This window comes from Hippoglossus hippoglossus, chromosome 12 (genome assembly GCF_009819705.1).
Source record: "Hippoglossus hippoglossus isolate fHipHip1 chromosome 12, fHipHip1.pri, whole genome shotgun sequence".
In the NCBI taxonomy this organism is placed as follows: Eukaryota; Metazoa; Chordata; class Actinopteri; order Pleuronectiformes; family Pleuronectidae; genus Hippoglossus; species Hippoglossus hippoglossus.
The window spans coordinates 14297936-14314972 of NC_047162.1; the positions used below are offsets into that span (position 1 = coordinate 14297936).

The following is a 17037-nucleotide window of genomic DNA, read 5'->3' on the forward strand; positions in this document are numbered from 1 at the left end:
AGGTCCATCCATTTGTTTTTTTAACTTTCGAAATCTCCTTCAAATGGAGCATTTTTCCAACATGTTTGTTGATTTTTAAGGGAATAATCCGTGTATATTAGTGGAAAAAGTCAGGCACATTCAGAGGATGGAGTATTGCTTCACTTTAAAATCCTGTTAAACAGTGTTTATAGTTTGTTATAATTGAAATTCACTGATATAAATGGGCTTTTTTATCAGTTTATTGAAATTTCCTGTATAAATATGACTAAATCACACATTAAAAGTTAAATTGTTCCTGTGGAATTTGCATGTCTGTACTTATTATTTAGTGATGCAATTTCTAGCACGTCATTAATTTAATTTCCCTCCACACTTTTCGACCAGATGTACATGACACAACATTTCCCGTGAGTTGTCTATTTATCATATAAAAATGTCATTTCCACACTCACCTTTAAAAAGACATTAAAAGTTGAGAAGTGTTCGAAGTCAAAGTCTCAAGGCGACTTCCCCGGCCAGAAACCATAAATCATCTCTGAACTGCTGCCTCGCCAAATTGCCATAATAAAAGTTTACGAAGTGCTTGAAGGCATTTGATTTTTTCCTTTCTTTTGCATGGCCTTTATCGGCAAGGAAAAATTCAAATTATTCCTATTTCTCTTTCAAGAGACAGACAGAATGCCTTTCCTTTCATTTTGGAAATACAAACAATTATACAACAGTTTATCACATTTACATAGTAATTATCACAACACAATTAGGAATTGGAAGCCACTTGCCAGTTCATCACTCGTTGGACTTTCTAAATCCAAACTCAATTAAGTTCTCAGCCAGCAGGCGAAGAGCTGACGGAAAACTAACAGCTGACAGATTATGGACAATGCACGAGCTTGGTGTTTAAAATACATTGGGCCTGATGTTTATTTAAAGGGGCCAATTGGATTGTATTCATTTGTCATAATTTCCTCTATCGCCACTGATGCATTGTGCACAGTCAGAAGAAGGAGCAGTCCATTGTGCGCCAGATTTGTGTTTGTGCAAGACGAACAACAAGCTGTGCAATCGTGGAAAAATAGCTCATGGTGTCGAGGCTACAAATGATTCTAGGAAACAGTCGAGGAAATATAATGAGGAGTGGAGCTGCTGTTTTTCTAGCCGTTTAGCTCATTCTGTCAAAATCTCAGGTTTACATAATTGTCCTTATCTTTACTTTCCTCTGCTTTGTATGAAATCTACAGGTGGGAAGTCAGGGGACACATGAGGACAGTGACACATTTTATTGTTTTGTTGCCTCTGTAAAACATTAAAGAAACAAAAACCATCTCAGCTCCAATCTTCAGGTGAACGGTGTTGAAATAACTGCCCGACCGGCGGTAACTCTGAAAGTTAACAGCTTAAAAGTAAGTACAGACCCCGAGATGAAGGTCAGCTCTTTACCCTCAAAGTCATCGGAACGTTTCGAAATCCGATGTGCTAGAGGACGGCCCAAAGAATAACGAACACCGGAGGCTCTCTGGCGGCGCCGTGTGATCTTTGCTTGACGTCTTAACGCTTCCACTTAGGAACCCGGTGACCAGGACAGGACCCAAATTATACTCAAGTCTTTTCAGATTAGTGGGTCCCGTTTTAATACTGCAGGTCTCAGGTGTGTGTGTGTGTGTGTGTGTGTGTGTGTGTGTGTGTCAGAGTCCGACACCTGAGTGGGTCTGAGCGCACTCTCTTATCTGCTCTGTTCATGAAGTGTGTCATCGCAGAGGGAAAAATGTTAATTTTGGGAAAGAGATGGAGAGAGTGAACTGTGAAGTGCAGGAAAAATGAGGTTTTATAATGTGACTCTTCGGCTTCTCTCCGGGTCGGTTCGGATGGATCGGGCCTCGTTATCGTATCATGCTCTAGTTTGTCGATTGCCAAAAGGCAGAATATTTAAATTTAAAATAATGTTGTTTGTGTTAAACTTTGACTTCAAGGACACTGCTGCATATTTTTCTGCATCTATCTTCTTACCTGTCAATATTAATAAACTTTGAATAAAAAGGCTGTGACATCGATCATAACTGCGCGTCCATGACAACGGCAGCTGGACTGAGTGGAGCTCGACTGTACTTTGAATAGACGGGTGAACAGCTCTTTGAGCAGCAGCGGAGGCTTCAAGGTTCTGTGGACTGAGTTCAGCAGGAGGTCTGCCGGTCACTTAGAAAGATTCAGAAAAACAAGATGCCACCAGAATCACCACAGACCAAAGAAACAGCCTGTTCCAAACAAGCTGCTTCAGAACAGCCACTGAACAGAGATGAGAGGATGAGGAGGCTATTTTCAAAATAACACAAACACCCTATAGGCCAATCAGAACAAAGAAGTCTCCTCCATCAGGATGTTTTCCTGTCTTCACCTTTTCAAGATCCATTAACACAGATGCACAGATATCTATATTACAGCCTGAACAGTATATCAATTGGATGATAAAGGCTGATATCGCCTTTCACCAACATAACGGTGTCAGAGTTTGTTATATACAGCGATGAATGTTATATTCATATAATTTAGAAAAGATGCCCATTCATGTTATATTAGATTAAAAATATGTTTATTTTCTGAATTCAAGTTCTATATATTTGGTTTAGTTGATGATTCTTTTCATTTATAGTGATTTAAAATGCATTTTATGGTGCAATTGTAAAGTATCAACCTCTCTCTCTCTCTCTCTCTCTATTTATCTCTCTATCTCTATTTATCTCTCTATCTCTATTTCTCTCTCTCTCTCTCTCTCTCTCTCTCTCTCTCTCTCTCTCTCTCTCTCTCTCTCCTTATATACAAAATCAGAATTCGGCCACAAACAAATCAATTTACTGGCCTCCACAGTCATGCATGCACACAAGCTTCCAGTTCCCCCTCACCATGGCCAGTGGCACGATGCCACCCAGGTCCTGCGGCGCCAGGCGGATCAGGGTCTGCACCTCGTTGGTCAGGCTCCGAGTGAGCGGATACTCCACCTGCCACGTCACCTCCCTGCCCCCCTGAGTCACCATCAGCCCGTTCACCTCCAGGTCCACCTGCAGCACTCGCTGGTAGCCCACCGCCGGAACTCTGCACGCCAACACAGAGAGAGAGAGAGAGAAGATGTGTGTCAGGAGTGGATTCAGAGAACGATAAGTAGTAATAAGAAAGGCGGAGGAAAGGGAAAAAGGAAACCAGCGGATAAAGTGAACTGAATAGCAGAGGACAAAAAAATGGAAGAGGAGGAAGATTAAAACAGTGAGATTATAAATGAAGAAAGCACGAGTGGCAGAGGGAGACAGACAGTGGAAAGAGAATGAGGAAAAAGTAGAGCAGACACGAGGAGGAGGAATTGGGTTAAAGGAGGTGGAGAGAGAGAGGGATGGAGGGAAAACAAGGTAAATTGGTCTTTACTGCTCATTAACAGGAGTGTTTAGAGTTGGCCGGAAAACAGAGTGAGAGAATAATTGTACATTTTAATCAGGTGTAAAGAAAAGGGGAACGGTAGTGGTGCTGCAGTATCACATGAAGATTTACTGAAAGGATTTTTTTTTTTGCCCCTAAAATGTAAGCAACGCATCCCTCATCTCGAAATCTGATATGAAACTAATCGCGGCACTATTGAAATGTATTCTCACATCCACACACAACCATGGAGCCGGCCAAAAAAGCAATTTATTTCCCCTCTTGCTGGAGATTGCCGGGGCCGAGCAAATCATTTTCTCTTAGCTGATGGAGATGCAAACAAAACAGGAAAAAAAAAAACAATGAATGAAAAATAAAATCATCCCAAACTTATTTGATTTGACGAGTGCTGGGTTTGATCAAGCTGCAGGCTCTCTCTCTCTCCCCCCCCCCCCTCTCCCTCTCTCCCAGGTATTCTGCTTCGGAGTCAAAACTCGCTGCAGCCTCTTTTTTTCCGCCAACCAGACACACATATACTCGCTGTCTTGAAAAATAAGAACTTGCACTCTGGGATCTGGAAGTGGTTCACGGAGCCAAACATTGATGTTATGTAACGCTGCCGGAGAAAACACAAGTTAAAGGCCTTTTTTCAGAAAATGGTCAGAGAGGCAATAGACTCATGTGCTTCACGGTCCTTTTAGAGTGTATAATGTCCCTGTTATATTTCTGTCTTGAACAGAGTGTTTGTGGTAAATTTGTCTCACGATTAAAAACAAGGCTGGAGAGAGCCCAAGATTGCGCGTGAGGAGTGTGTGTGGGGGGTAGTTGGAGGGGTAAGATCCAAGGTTTTCCTTGAACATATTTTGGCCAAGCCTGCGTTTAAAAAAAATAAAAAATAAAAAAACCTCCCCCGTCTCCCTCTCATGTGTTCGCACTTCAGACACTAGCCTCACTTCAAAGTGCAGATTTAAGGATCCACCCTGGTAGAAAAGAAGGAAGGAACAGTTTTTGGAAGCTGAAAATTCGGCGTGGATGAAAAACAGCTTGAATAGAAGAATTCTGGGTCAGGCAGAAAAGGCTTTTACAGTTTCAGCGGGGTGATGCTCTGAGTTTTAATAAATGTGCTTCCAGTTCTCCGTGAAGAAGGTTCGCGAGTTGGATCGGTTGCAGGTCTGATTCTTGAAAAACAGGGGGGGATGTAGTTACCTGAGGTGTGGTACAACACAGCTGGTGGTGCAGCTGCTGTGATATTGCAAACTATTTTAAATCTTTATCAAAGTCTCTCACCTAAGTTTACAACGTATAAGACATGATGGTGAACATCTTTGCTTTGAAGAGGATTTTCTTTATCCACTACTCCCATGAATCGACTTCCCTATGCTTTCTAATTCTTCTCCACTGTTATTACCAACTATTACAACATTAAGTAGCCACACTGCTGCACTTGAAACCACATTTCTGTGGAACGTGGACACTGTAGTTCATGTTCGGCGATGACCTACTGCAAAAAATTATTTTTAGACATCAACACGTTTATTAATCTGCAACCCAAACCAACTTGGTTCTGGTGTTCTGTGGGATGGGACTTGCCGACAGTAAGAAATGTATGCAAGTCAATAATGTAATATTAATAAGGCAAAGTTTTCCAGGATAAAACTAAGACTTTACATCCATCTTTCTGCAGAAGTTGTACTAAATAATATACAGACATTTCTCCTCATCCGTCATTTCCCTCCTTCTCCATCACATCTTCCTCCATCGTCCCACTTAACATTTATACTCAAAGTGTTATATTTGACCTCTGACACTGCAAAACTTGAGTCTAAAAACCTGCTGAGTGATTTCTAATAATTCAAATATTCCCATAAAATCAGTCGTGATGAAACACCCAAGAAAAAAAAAACAAGTTTACATGAGAAGCACTATGTTTGCACTTTTAAATTCAGGCTTTTATGTGTTATTTGTTGCAGTTGAGCACTTTCCAAGCTATTTATTTCCGCCTCTTTCCTCTGAAATCCATTTCCCTTTAATCAAAGTTAAACATCAAAAGCAAAACAGAGGAAATAAAACTGCTGAGAGCAAACGTCTCACACAACCCCGACTGTAGACCCGGAGTTATATGTGGTTTCCCAGCTTAACTGATTCGTGAAAAAATCCCTACTTTCTATGTTTATGGCCGAGCACTGTGAGTAACGGCCCCTCGCTGGAGCTCGAGTCCATCCATCACCTCGGTTTCTTGCTCAGACGGAAATTTCGGAGGACCGCAGAGCCGCAGTGGGACGTCCTCGCCTGCCTGACAACACCGGGCCCAGGGGTAGTGACTGCAGTGATTACGTGGTTTACGCTTATGGAGTACAATTATGGCCAAATCAATTATCCGCAGGGCGCACTCCCGCTTTACAATGAAGATGCAAACAGCCAGGGCTTTAGTGCTGAACAATACCGTACGACTCGGCCCTCTTTGCACAATCAATCCATCTTTTTCCGTGTTGTCTTTTATTGTTGTGTCTCTCTCTCTCCCTCCCTCCCTCCCTCACCCTGCAGTGTAACGTGGCTTCCAATAGAGGGTGGTGCACCCTCCCTCCGCTCCACCCCTGCAGCCAGAATGTGTTTGGGATGATAAATGTCCACGGCCCACCGGTCGGAGAGGTCAGCCCGCTTCCTCCATGTCTCATTAGAAGCGTATCTGCACCGTGTGCCCTTTTCTCAGCACAATTACCATACAATTCAATACACATCACTTCTCCTGACCTGACTTGCGGACGGGGATGAGAGCAAGAGGTGAACGCAGAGACAGAGAAAGAAGACGAAGAAAAAAACAACAGCAACAACGGAGCGGAAACAAGGTTACATTGGCTACCATGAAAGCAAGACGTCTACTGGGATGGCAGAACAATGCCCTGGTATCATCGCAGATTTGTTGCTGTGAAACGAGGTAGAAAATCAGTCATGTCATTTTGAGGAAGCGTTTTGAGGTATCTCCATTCGTCAGAGCTGTTGTCGGGTGTGAGAGCACAAACGGAACAAGGTAGAGGGATGCACTCGGAGGAAAATACGTGCCCGCTGTTCTGTAGCATTTCAAACAAACTGTCGTAGCAACAAAGGGAACTCTGGGCGGGGAAGAAGTGGCGTAACAGCCGGGAAAAAAAGAGAAATGACAAGAATCCTCTTTTTTATTTATTTAGAAAACAGGAAAATAAAAGTGGAGCGGAGGAACACAAAGGCCTCGTTAAATGTGCAGCCATGTTTCCCTCTTTTCGCTCTCAACACCTCTGTGGATAGACGGCGCTGAGAAAAGTAGTGGAAGGAAAGTCTGCCGTCTCCTCTGGAGACCTGAGGGGGTTCCTTTCATGCGCGGCAGTGATTTGGTTAGTGCTGACAACAATGATACATCAAAGACCTGGATTTATTTCAACGCCGTGAATCAACAGTGAGTCCGGCAGGTCCTGGGCGTGCACGCTCCAAGATTAACACAAACTCCGACAGCTCCATTCAGGTGTAAAGAGACAAAAGACAATAGGATTTACTTCAGAACCCATATGTCCAACGCGTCTTCTCAGCAAGTGTGAGGACATGTTGTAAACAAACATTTCGGCCACGGCTGGGTTTCGTTGTGTGGTCAGATTTTGAGACGGGGGTCTGGCTACAGATTTCTGTGGTGGGTCTTTCAGTGCCAATGAGGATTCGTTTATTTGATGTTCTGCGGATCAGATGTTTGTCTGTGTGACTGTGGATCAGACAAGAGGAGAGGACATCTGTGTCAAAGTGCTTTCCAAGACGCGTGTGTTAACAATCCCCGACTGGAGAAACCTTTCATGTTTTATATGTCACTGGCACTTTGGTGCTTTATATGATTCTGCAGCTGGAACCTTTACAGTGGTGTGTCTACAAGACAAACTTTACAGTAATGCAGCTGTTTCTGAGGGAAAAACCAGCAGATATATCTTCACAGCTAGATGATTATTTTTATACCATGTTTTGTCCATAGGATATTAATAAAATTATCCAGCAGTGACCGTCACAGTTTCCTAGAGTCTTCAAATGTGTTATTTTGTCCAAGAAACATCGTAAAACACAAGATAGAGTGAAATGAGCGGATCTTCACATTCAAAGACTGAGTTCTGTAGATGCTTGACTTCAATTATCAATTTTCGGTCGATCAATCAGTTGTCTCAGCACGACTGACTTTCCTTCATCAAATAGAGTTTTTGAAGCCGAGCGGTTGGCAACGGGGAGATATTAACAGATGGAGAAATTGTGTGGACAACAGTTTACACAGCTGCCTCGGCCATAATTGAATCCTGACATGTGAGACCAGCAGTAATTCAACAAATCAGGTGTGACGACGGACAGGATGAGCAGCTCCTGGCGGCCATCTGTCTTATCCACCCCCCGCTTTGATCCCTCCTGTGTTTGGTCAATCTGTCACACAGTCGTCTCTTTCACAGTGTAAAATCTTATCACGTCTAAATAGGGTGAAAGGAAGCACAAGTCCCCCACATGGTGGTGGACTTTATTTAGAAATACTAGGCCGATATCTGGGAGAATTTCCGGTCCTGTGCAGCAGTCATGAAGACGACGGGGTGTAAAACTTGGAATCTCAAACTAATAGTTGTTTTCTTCTGTTTATAGAGTTTTATTCCTTAACTTACTTACTTCCATAGCACTTATATAAACAAGGATACAAAGTGATAAGTAAGGCAATCAGAACACTTGAATGTTCCTTCATCATAATCCTCAGACGTCTTGGTAACGTGATCACTGTTCTTTCTCCTTCTCTCTCACATGATTTACTTCCGCAGCTGTTTTCATTATTTGTACTTCACTTACTCTCCAGCTGTGCGGCAAAAGTATTTTCTTCGTTTGTGGCATCAATGATTCTATAAACAGGAGTATGTTTTGATTCTAATTGGTTCGAGACCGCGAGGGAAATATTATTATATCTCTAATAAATAAAACCTTCTCTCCATCGGCTGCGTGGTGATAAAGGTCACATTAACAGAGTGGACTACCTCCGACTCCTCCAGTTCGGCAGAAGCTTTCCCGAATGTGCGCGTAATGAGGTCATTTAGCCTGGTGTAGTCCGGGGTCATTAGAATATTATGATTAATAAATTGGGATTGAGTGCAGCAGAAACCATATTTTGTGTGCATCTCGAGGGAGTCCAGGCTCCTCTCTAATGAGTTCCCCTATCTCAGGTCTAATATCTGTCTCTTCTCTCCAATGATGCTAATGAGATCCCATTGAGACCAGCAGAGCTCGCCCCTGACACTCATCCTCCACTGCACCGGCGAACAGCAGAACCCGCCATGCAACACGACGTGATAGTTTGGGGTGAAGCTTGTTACCGGCGAGTTATTCCGCCGGCAGGGCCAGTGGAGGACCTGTGGGGGTTGAGATGGGTTGATGAGCAGGAGGAAGAGTGGCAGAGAAAGAGAAGGGGCCACTGAATAAGACAAAAAAATTATAAGGAGCGATCGCGAAAGTGTATTCCTCGTGTAATTTTTCCCCAAAGAGAGCTTGCCGAGCCACGTCACAGTGGTTAGTAATCTACGACGCTCGTAAAACACTGTAACCCTAACCTTGTGCTGTCTGGGAGGGACGGGACGGGGGGGCTGTGCTGTGCTGTGCTGCTGGTGGCTCTTCCACCCAGTGATGCCTGTTTCATCTGTGTGGAATGATGTGTTTATGGAGCAATAAACATTGACATATGACAGACAGATAATGAAAGAGATCATAAAACGAAACCATGTCAGAAAGCAGGTGAAATGTGGAATAACCAATTTATGTATTCGGGAGATTTCCCCCAGGATCCATCAAACCCACGACATCAGCGCTGCTCCTGTCTGTACAGATTAGTCTGTAGAGCTGAGCTGAACGACTGGAAGCTCTGATCGCTGCTGCGGGCATCAGCCTCCACATCAGAGCCTCTTCAGTACATGTCCTTGTTTGGTAAAATATATTATTATGACATGTACGGGCTAATATTATTTGTACAGTACATGTTTGAATAGTGGACTATGCTAAGTTGTGTTCCTGTTTTTGTTTTAATGTGTTAGAACACGTTTGTACTGTTGTAGCTTGTGACAGGTGATGTGCCGATTGGTACACATGGGCAAAAAGTTTTGCGGATATGGTGGTACTTAAAAGATTGAGAGAAGTCAGTGGAGGTTTAGATTGACAGTCTTGAAGTTTTTGATTCATATGTGTGATATATAAAGGATATATGGATTTTCTCCGGAGGTTTTCCTTTAACAAGTGAACAACGCAGCAGGGGATCCTCCGCTCAGACCCGTGCATTAATGTACTGTGATGTAATGTAATGCAGGGAGGCTAAAAGCATGCTTTAATAAATCCTTGTTCAAATTGATCTGCCTTAAATGTGAGTCAAATGGGTTTTCACAATAAGTTCGACTTTAATTGATTGTAACACAAGTCACAACAAAATACTTACTGGTTTATAGGAGCTTAGATCATAGTTAATGGCCACTATAGTTTCAAATGTTCTCATTAATGTTGTGAATTATCACAAAAATCCATTAGAAATAATAATATAACATTTATTTATATATAATTTAGTTATTCTGAGAAAAGGTCATTTTAACTTAGTGATGTTTTTGTGCATCGTCTTTTGTTTCTAGCACTAACACAGTAACATGCGTCCATGTGACAGTCTTCTAAGGCTCCAGAATATCCAGCAGTAATTGTCACCGGAGCTTTGAAGCGCCCACATGCGTGTTTTGGACAGCCTCAGTAGTTTGTTTCCACGGTGGACCTGCAGAGTGCAAAGAGGTTGGAGGGCACAGAGTGAAAAAAGCAGAGATTCTGCTGTTCTTCTCTTTGCTTCGTCTCCTCTTCGATATTTTCTGACACAACCCCCCCCCTCTGTTTTGTTCTGTTGCTGCCTCTCTTGCTCATTCCTCCCCCTGACCTCTCGCTCTTCCCTGTCCCCTCCTGTTCCTCCTCTCCTCTCCTCTCCTCCTCACCATCCCTCTCTCCTTTCTTTACCCATCCTGTCTTTCTCAACAGCCTGCTGGTCTATTTTTATTTCTTTTCCCCGTGCAATGTCTTTTCTTAAATTCCTCTCAAACTGTGTGTGAAATGAGAGGACTCGAGCGTCCTGCATGAAACAGATGTGGCTCCATGCATCAGCCAATCAAACGGCGGCGTCGCCATGGACTTTGTATCATATCACAGCAAAAGCAGAAGAAACACAGCAAATTGAAGATATAAACAAGGAGCAAAAACTCCGAGGGGAGCTCATCTTTTGGAGTCAGACCCGACATGTGGTGCCAGAGCAATAATCACCTGTTTTAAAACAAATTCGATCAGTGTCATCAGTTTGTCATTTAAATTCGACTCGCTGTCACAACAAGTAAGAAAAAAGTGTCAGTTTTTCTTTTGAACACTGTTTCAGAAACACTCTGCTTGTCACATTGCAACAGGGTTCCTGGAAATGTATGTAAATGGATTTTAACAAACACATGCACACACACACACACACACACACACACACACACACACACACACACACACACACACACACACACACACACACACACACACACACACACACACACACAGTTCAACTGTCTCATCAGAATGTAAACGTCAAACACACAGGGTGAAAACCTTCCCCGTCTTTTTTCATAAACACAATGGAGACATTTTTATTGAAGGTATTTGAATTATCTTCACTGTCAGTATATTAAATGTGTGTTTACTACAATATCTGCTATTGGCAGGATGATAAACTTTACTACTACACTGGAATCTGGTAAATGTTACCTGCTTCACATCAGCGTGTTACCAGACTGAGGTTTAGTAACAGCCTGACTGTGAACTGTGTTTATGTTTAGGCAGCTCAAAGCTTTTGGATCACAAGAGGGCGAGACTGTGATCTTTGTTATATAATTTAAAAAGATCTGTGGTGATTTGAATCGAAGGTCTGAAAGACAATGTTACGTAAAAGCCTTTAACCACCACAAGCTGTTTTAAACCTGGCGAAGAAAACTCTTCTATCCTCTTTGTGCCAAACCATCCTGCCTGTAATCACAGATTTCCTTTAAGAATATATGATAAAGCTTCACCAGTGAACATAATCCATGCAACAGTCTCCAAAATGTATTAAAATGTAGAAATGTGGTCTCACTTATCACCGTTCAGCGTTTGTTTGTGGATGTTGTCAATCCACATCCAGGAAGTAGGCGGGAAGGAACATGCAATAACATGCAAGTGTTTCAAACCAGTGAGGAAGCAGCAGCCGCTAACGGCTTCAGACACAAAGTTGTCCTCAACAATGGATGTTATTCATGACAATTGAGGATGGAGCGTAGAAAAGATGATCGAAAAAGCAAGCAAACACAAAGATGTAGCCTCATGAGTAGTTCCCATCCTTTTTACATTTACATTTTCATTTAGCTGACGCTTTTATCCAAAGCGACTTACAAAAAGTGCATTCAACCATGAGGGTACAAACCCAGAACAACAAGAATCCAGAAAGTACAATTTCTTCAAGAAAGCATCTCCTTCTATTCCTCTTCTATCGTGTTTTTGTGGATTCGAGAGGAAGATATGACGTAAGCCAGACAATCGGATCTCAGTCAGATCTCATCGCTGGTTAGAATAATATCTAAATACAATCTGAAAACAAGATGCACCTTAGTGGCTGTAACTGGAGTCACTGATTCTAAGATTACAGCTAATTTGTATGAAAGAAATGCTTCTGGTGCTGAAGACAAAAAAAAAAACAGCCTCATAAATCCCCGTGAGAAAGAGTGTTTACCTCTGAGTCACCTCTCAAATGAAAGTTTAAGGAATGTGTGGAAGTGAGCAAAAGTCTTTGCAAAAATTGGATTTGAGGAAATATTTGTCTTCCATTCCGTGCTGGTGTGCAGTTGAAACCATTGAACTCCTTGACTGAGGCGTCCGGGGACCACGCAGCAGCCGCGTGGAAGCCGCGCCTCCTCCACCTTCTACCTCCCGGACACTAAACCCGCTCTCGAGGAGCAGCCGGCGGGTTACGAGCCACACTTAAAAACACTGGCTACAATAAAACACAATCAGCCACTGTATAAACACCGCCCCGTGTTCCCTTATTGATTTCTGGGAGCTGTAAGGGTGTTAGTAAAAATTCTCCAGAGGGCTATGGGTGCTCATCCTCTTATCCCGGACAATAAGATCAACTCAGTGTGACTGGCTAATCTCCCCTCGGAGTCTAAACTCTCCACCGGAGATGACACTTCTTCTCCTCCTCGTGACGCACACATACAGTACACACGCTGATGACAGGGGGATTATATCGAGTTGTCCTTTCCATTATTTGCCTCCGAGTTGCAGCATGCTACTTAAATCCCAGGACGTGCGTGATTTTCAGGCTTTGTGCACTGCGTCCACGGAGTATCTATTTGATCGCACTTGCTGGAGTCTTCTTTTATACCTTCTGTATCTTTTCATCTCCCTTTTTTTTTGTTGCTTTTGGCTCCCCCCCCCCCCCCCCCCCCCCCCCCATCCCTTTTCATTCACCCACCCCTCTGTTTTTATTTTAAGTTTTTCTTTCTTGTGTTTTTATATCTCTCGACGTGGCATCATTTTGTGGCAGCGTTGTGAGAATTTCACCGCTGCCCTCCCTGGTTCACTCACCTTTTCTCTCCCGCTCTTAAAGGAATGTCGGCAGCGCATATGTTTGGTTATTAGATCGACACAGTGAAGGCCAAACAGAGCAATTGATTGGCGCTTTACCGCTGCTCTTAACTCTGATGTTTTCCATGAATAGACACACGACTTTATCATTATAACCACAGGATGTTTAGAGTTTCTGGAGTATTGGCTTTTGTGCAGAGTCTTGCCACCTTTGACGTTTATTCTGCATCTGCAATTTTTTCCCACTAATAAAATGACTGATTGAGGAGCAGGCTGAATCTGGCAAATGCAGTCGGACATGTAGCAAAAAAACGTGGCTGGATATTCGAACCAATGACAAGCAGATCATCTCAAGGCCTCTCGCCTGCACGCGCTTTAAAGCCTTCAGACCTTGTTGTGGCGAAATCTTGCTGCAGTTTTGAGAATCGTTTCTTAAAATGTCTGCATTTTTAACAAGGCCTGTCCGCATTTATTCACTGATGACCAGCCTATTACACTAAGGGGGGTTTTGTCAGTGTCGGCTCTTAACAAGGTTCGAACCCACGTAATGATTTTCTGCCTTGGAACTGGCGAGATGCTGCGAGGAGTCCGAGCCTCAGAAACACTTTTGTAATGTCACAGAAAACCTTGTCCATGATGTCCTCAAGTCTACGTGGAACGGACGTGTTCAAAATACTTAATCACGATCAAAATTACAACACACTGGAGAGCACAGCGAGGAGTGGAGGGGGAGGCTAAGAACAACTGGGACAGGCGGTATGACAACACAACGATGAGTGTCAATGAATCATTGCTAGTTATATGCTAATGTAATGAAGCCACTCGCTATATCATGTAAATGAAGTGACTGTGGGGACTTGTGCTCCGTGGAAAGAATCGGGTTTTATGGCTCAAAGATACCAGCAGGTGACATTTTTTTTAACCTAAAGTAACCTGCATGATAAGTGAAAAGAGGTTAATTAAAAAATTCAATTATCTTATTTTTTATGTTTTTCACATTGTTGGCTATATTCCACGGTTCCTGGAATCCATCTTGTATTAAGAGAGGTTCAAAAAAGATCAACGATAAATCATACAATATTACATGTAGCATCGCTGATGCAAATTAACTTCATAATCGGCTCCTCTTTTATTTATTTTTGCCAGAAGCATATTCGCCAACATGTTTGACTGTAAAATCCAGAAGGTAACGCAGCAGAATGTTGATGTACATGAGGATTAAAGGTGAAGATTCTTTTTTTTTCTGTGAACATTAGCAAAACAAAAATATCTGGCACTGAGGAGCCACAGTAGAATTAAAATTAAAAAGAGCAAGAGAGAGTTGAGTGAATTATTTTGAAGGGATTCGTTTTTAATTTATGTTCACATATAAGGGTAGTGTTTGTTGTGTGCTTGCTGTGGTTCTTTCTAATGAGGTGTGTAATTCTCTATTGTTCGGGTTAGGTACAGTCGATACCGGTGCATTAGGGGTTATTTTATGAGAGTAATTTATTTCATTTTTTATCTCTCTCTGTTTTTTAGTTAATCAATATGACAGGAGAACACATTTTCTTTACTGATCGATTCTTTTTTCTTCTTCCTTTGTGCATCACTACCGTATGAAAATTTACCTCCCAATGAATTGTTTTCAAAGTCATTCCCAGGCAGCACATTTGGCCTTTTGGTTTGGATTGGTGTCTGGTTAAAATGCACTAGAATGGAAATCATATTTATATTTTCAGAGTTTCTAGGCCTCACCAAAGTGTGTGTCCTTGAATCAGCCCGGTTTTATCCCACATGCACGTTTCTATCCTCACATCTCCCTCTCTGTCTCCCTCCCTCACACTTGGAGGTACCAATAAATATGAGAAAACAGGCAACGGATCCTCATGCATGTGCACGGCCCAGCCCCAGACCTGAACAAACAAACAGACCTGCTCCCTGGTCCAGTTTATTAAATCGGTGTATGTGGACCGGGTTAATAAGAATGCCAACCCTTGCCGTGACCCCTCGCTGACCCCGGACCCTTTGCTTCTGCTCCCTCGCCTCATTAATCTGTCAAGTAAACAGAACCTTCTCCTCCTGAACCCGCAGCATGAGAGGAGGACTTGATGAGAGGAGGGAGGGAGGCGTACAGGCCCTTACTTCTCCTTCCCTTCCATTTCTCTCCATCGGGTGTTCAAAGACAAGAGTCGTGCAAACAACTTTCTAAGGTCGCAGTCTTGTGATTCGAGCTTCTCAGCCAGTAAACACACAAATACACACAAATACACACGTACACACCCCAGAGTCCTACTGAATTTTAAACGATAATTCAGAAATTCTGGTGAATGTGTCACTGCCAAATTTAATTCACACCAGTTTGATTCTGAAAAATATAATGAATGCTTTTTGTTATTCTTCCGCATTTGGATCCTAATAACCTCATACGTGATGTGTAAATCAAAAATGTGCAAATCCCTTAATAAGTTCCCGCAGTACCTTGAGTATAAAATACACCTCAAAGCGAGCTCTAAAGCATTAACAGGGGCCAAGGATTCAGCGGATGATTTATTAGAAGATGAAGTGGATCAGAGGGTTTGAGCCTCGGGTCCCAAGGCCAATAGGGCCGCCTTATCAAACACCACCAGGCTCCATGGCCAATCTCCAGCTTGTCTGTGGGCAAACTCCACACCGGCCCTGGCTTGGGTTGCTGATAAAAGTCTGATTAACTACAGAGCTTTGTTAGAAGGAAAGCCGGCTTCACTTTTACCTTTACTTCAAATGTACTAACACGCTCTATCCCTACATAAATACTGCAAGAAACAAGAAAAGCTCATTTTATTACTGTATAAATACACGATTATGGCGCGGCTTCCTTATCGGACTGTGGGGTTTCTGATTTATTACTCGACAACATCGGGAGACCGCTTCTAAACGTTATCCGCTGAACACGACCGACTGACAGAGCAGATAAGAGAAGACGGTAACCCCCTGTTGGTTTCCAGCCGATTTCATGCATCAGCGGCTTAGGCTGCATTACCTTGATTAGCCACAGAGCCAGTGTCGAGTTCACCGTCCCCCGAGGGCTCAATCAATGATGTTTGACTTCACGTTGTTCTAGTACTTGTTCACTGATAACACGCAGGTCAAGGGTATCATCGAATCCACTGTAAGTGTGTAATTCACATCTCGAGTTGTTGAGGTTGGACGTGGGAGGAAGGTGGAGGATGTGGAATAAATCATTGCCCCTGTGGTTGAATTAATTATGTTTCATTAGTAGCATCGTGTCCGTCTTGATTTCCATTGATGGTGGCAGGTTTGGAGGGAATGAATGAGACTTGTTTTTATTTTGATCGTGTTAGACCCAGGGGGCCGTTTCCTCTATGATTGAATAAAGGATGAGTACCCCCCCCCCCCCACCCGCAACACATACGACTCATATGCCACTCATGCAAATTAAATTACACACGATCAATAATGCAGATCCATCCAACGATCACATAGTTGCTTGTCTTATAGGAATCTTTCATTATAATAGAAGGCAAGCAGCGAGAAGAGGCCGTTTCACCGGTGCATTAGAGGCCCTACTGGTAAACACAGGAGAATAAGACATCTGGAAGATTGCCTAAAAGGATTACAGAATGTATTCAGATATTTTTTGTTTATACCAAATTGAATGCTAGCCATACCTGCGATAAGGCAATTGAAGGAAACAGCGGTTCACACACATACAAATTAGACCCCCTGAAAGGGTAACCACCCTGGAAGGGTAATTGCTTCGCCTCCCCTGTCCATCATCCGTAAAACTGTTCTTTCAAAAGACCGTTCACACATTCAAGGACACGCAGGAAAAATGCCTTCTCTCTCACTCGCTCACACAAACACACGCCTACAAAGGTAAACACTCTTTATCTCTAACTTACTTTGCATTTTTATATCTCCTTCCTCCCACGTACGCGCCGTCTAAAGCTCTCTTCATTTTGTCTGCCGGACTGCATTGTTCTGAACCATTGTTGATTAAGCCGATTACAACATGAACTAATCAACGCTGCC

The 17037-nt window shown here is 42.8% G+C and overlaps 1 protein-coding gene across 3 annotated transcripts in view; it reads right to left on the minus strand.

The window, feature by feature from the left end:
* The window catches only part of LOC117772070 (transmembrane protein 132C-like), a 129198-nt gene that overhangs the window by 30110 nt on the left and 82051 nt on the right, over window positions 1-17037 (minus strand). For all 3 annotated transcript variants that reach the window (XM_034603008.1, XM_034603009.1, XM_034603007.1), the window contains one exon: window positions 2877-3066. In XM_034603008.1, the coding sequence (XP_034458899.1) occupies window positions 2877-3066 (190 nt within the window). The remainder of the gene's footprint in view (window positions 1-2876; window positions 3067-17037) is intronic.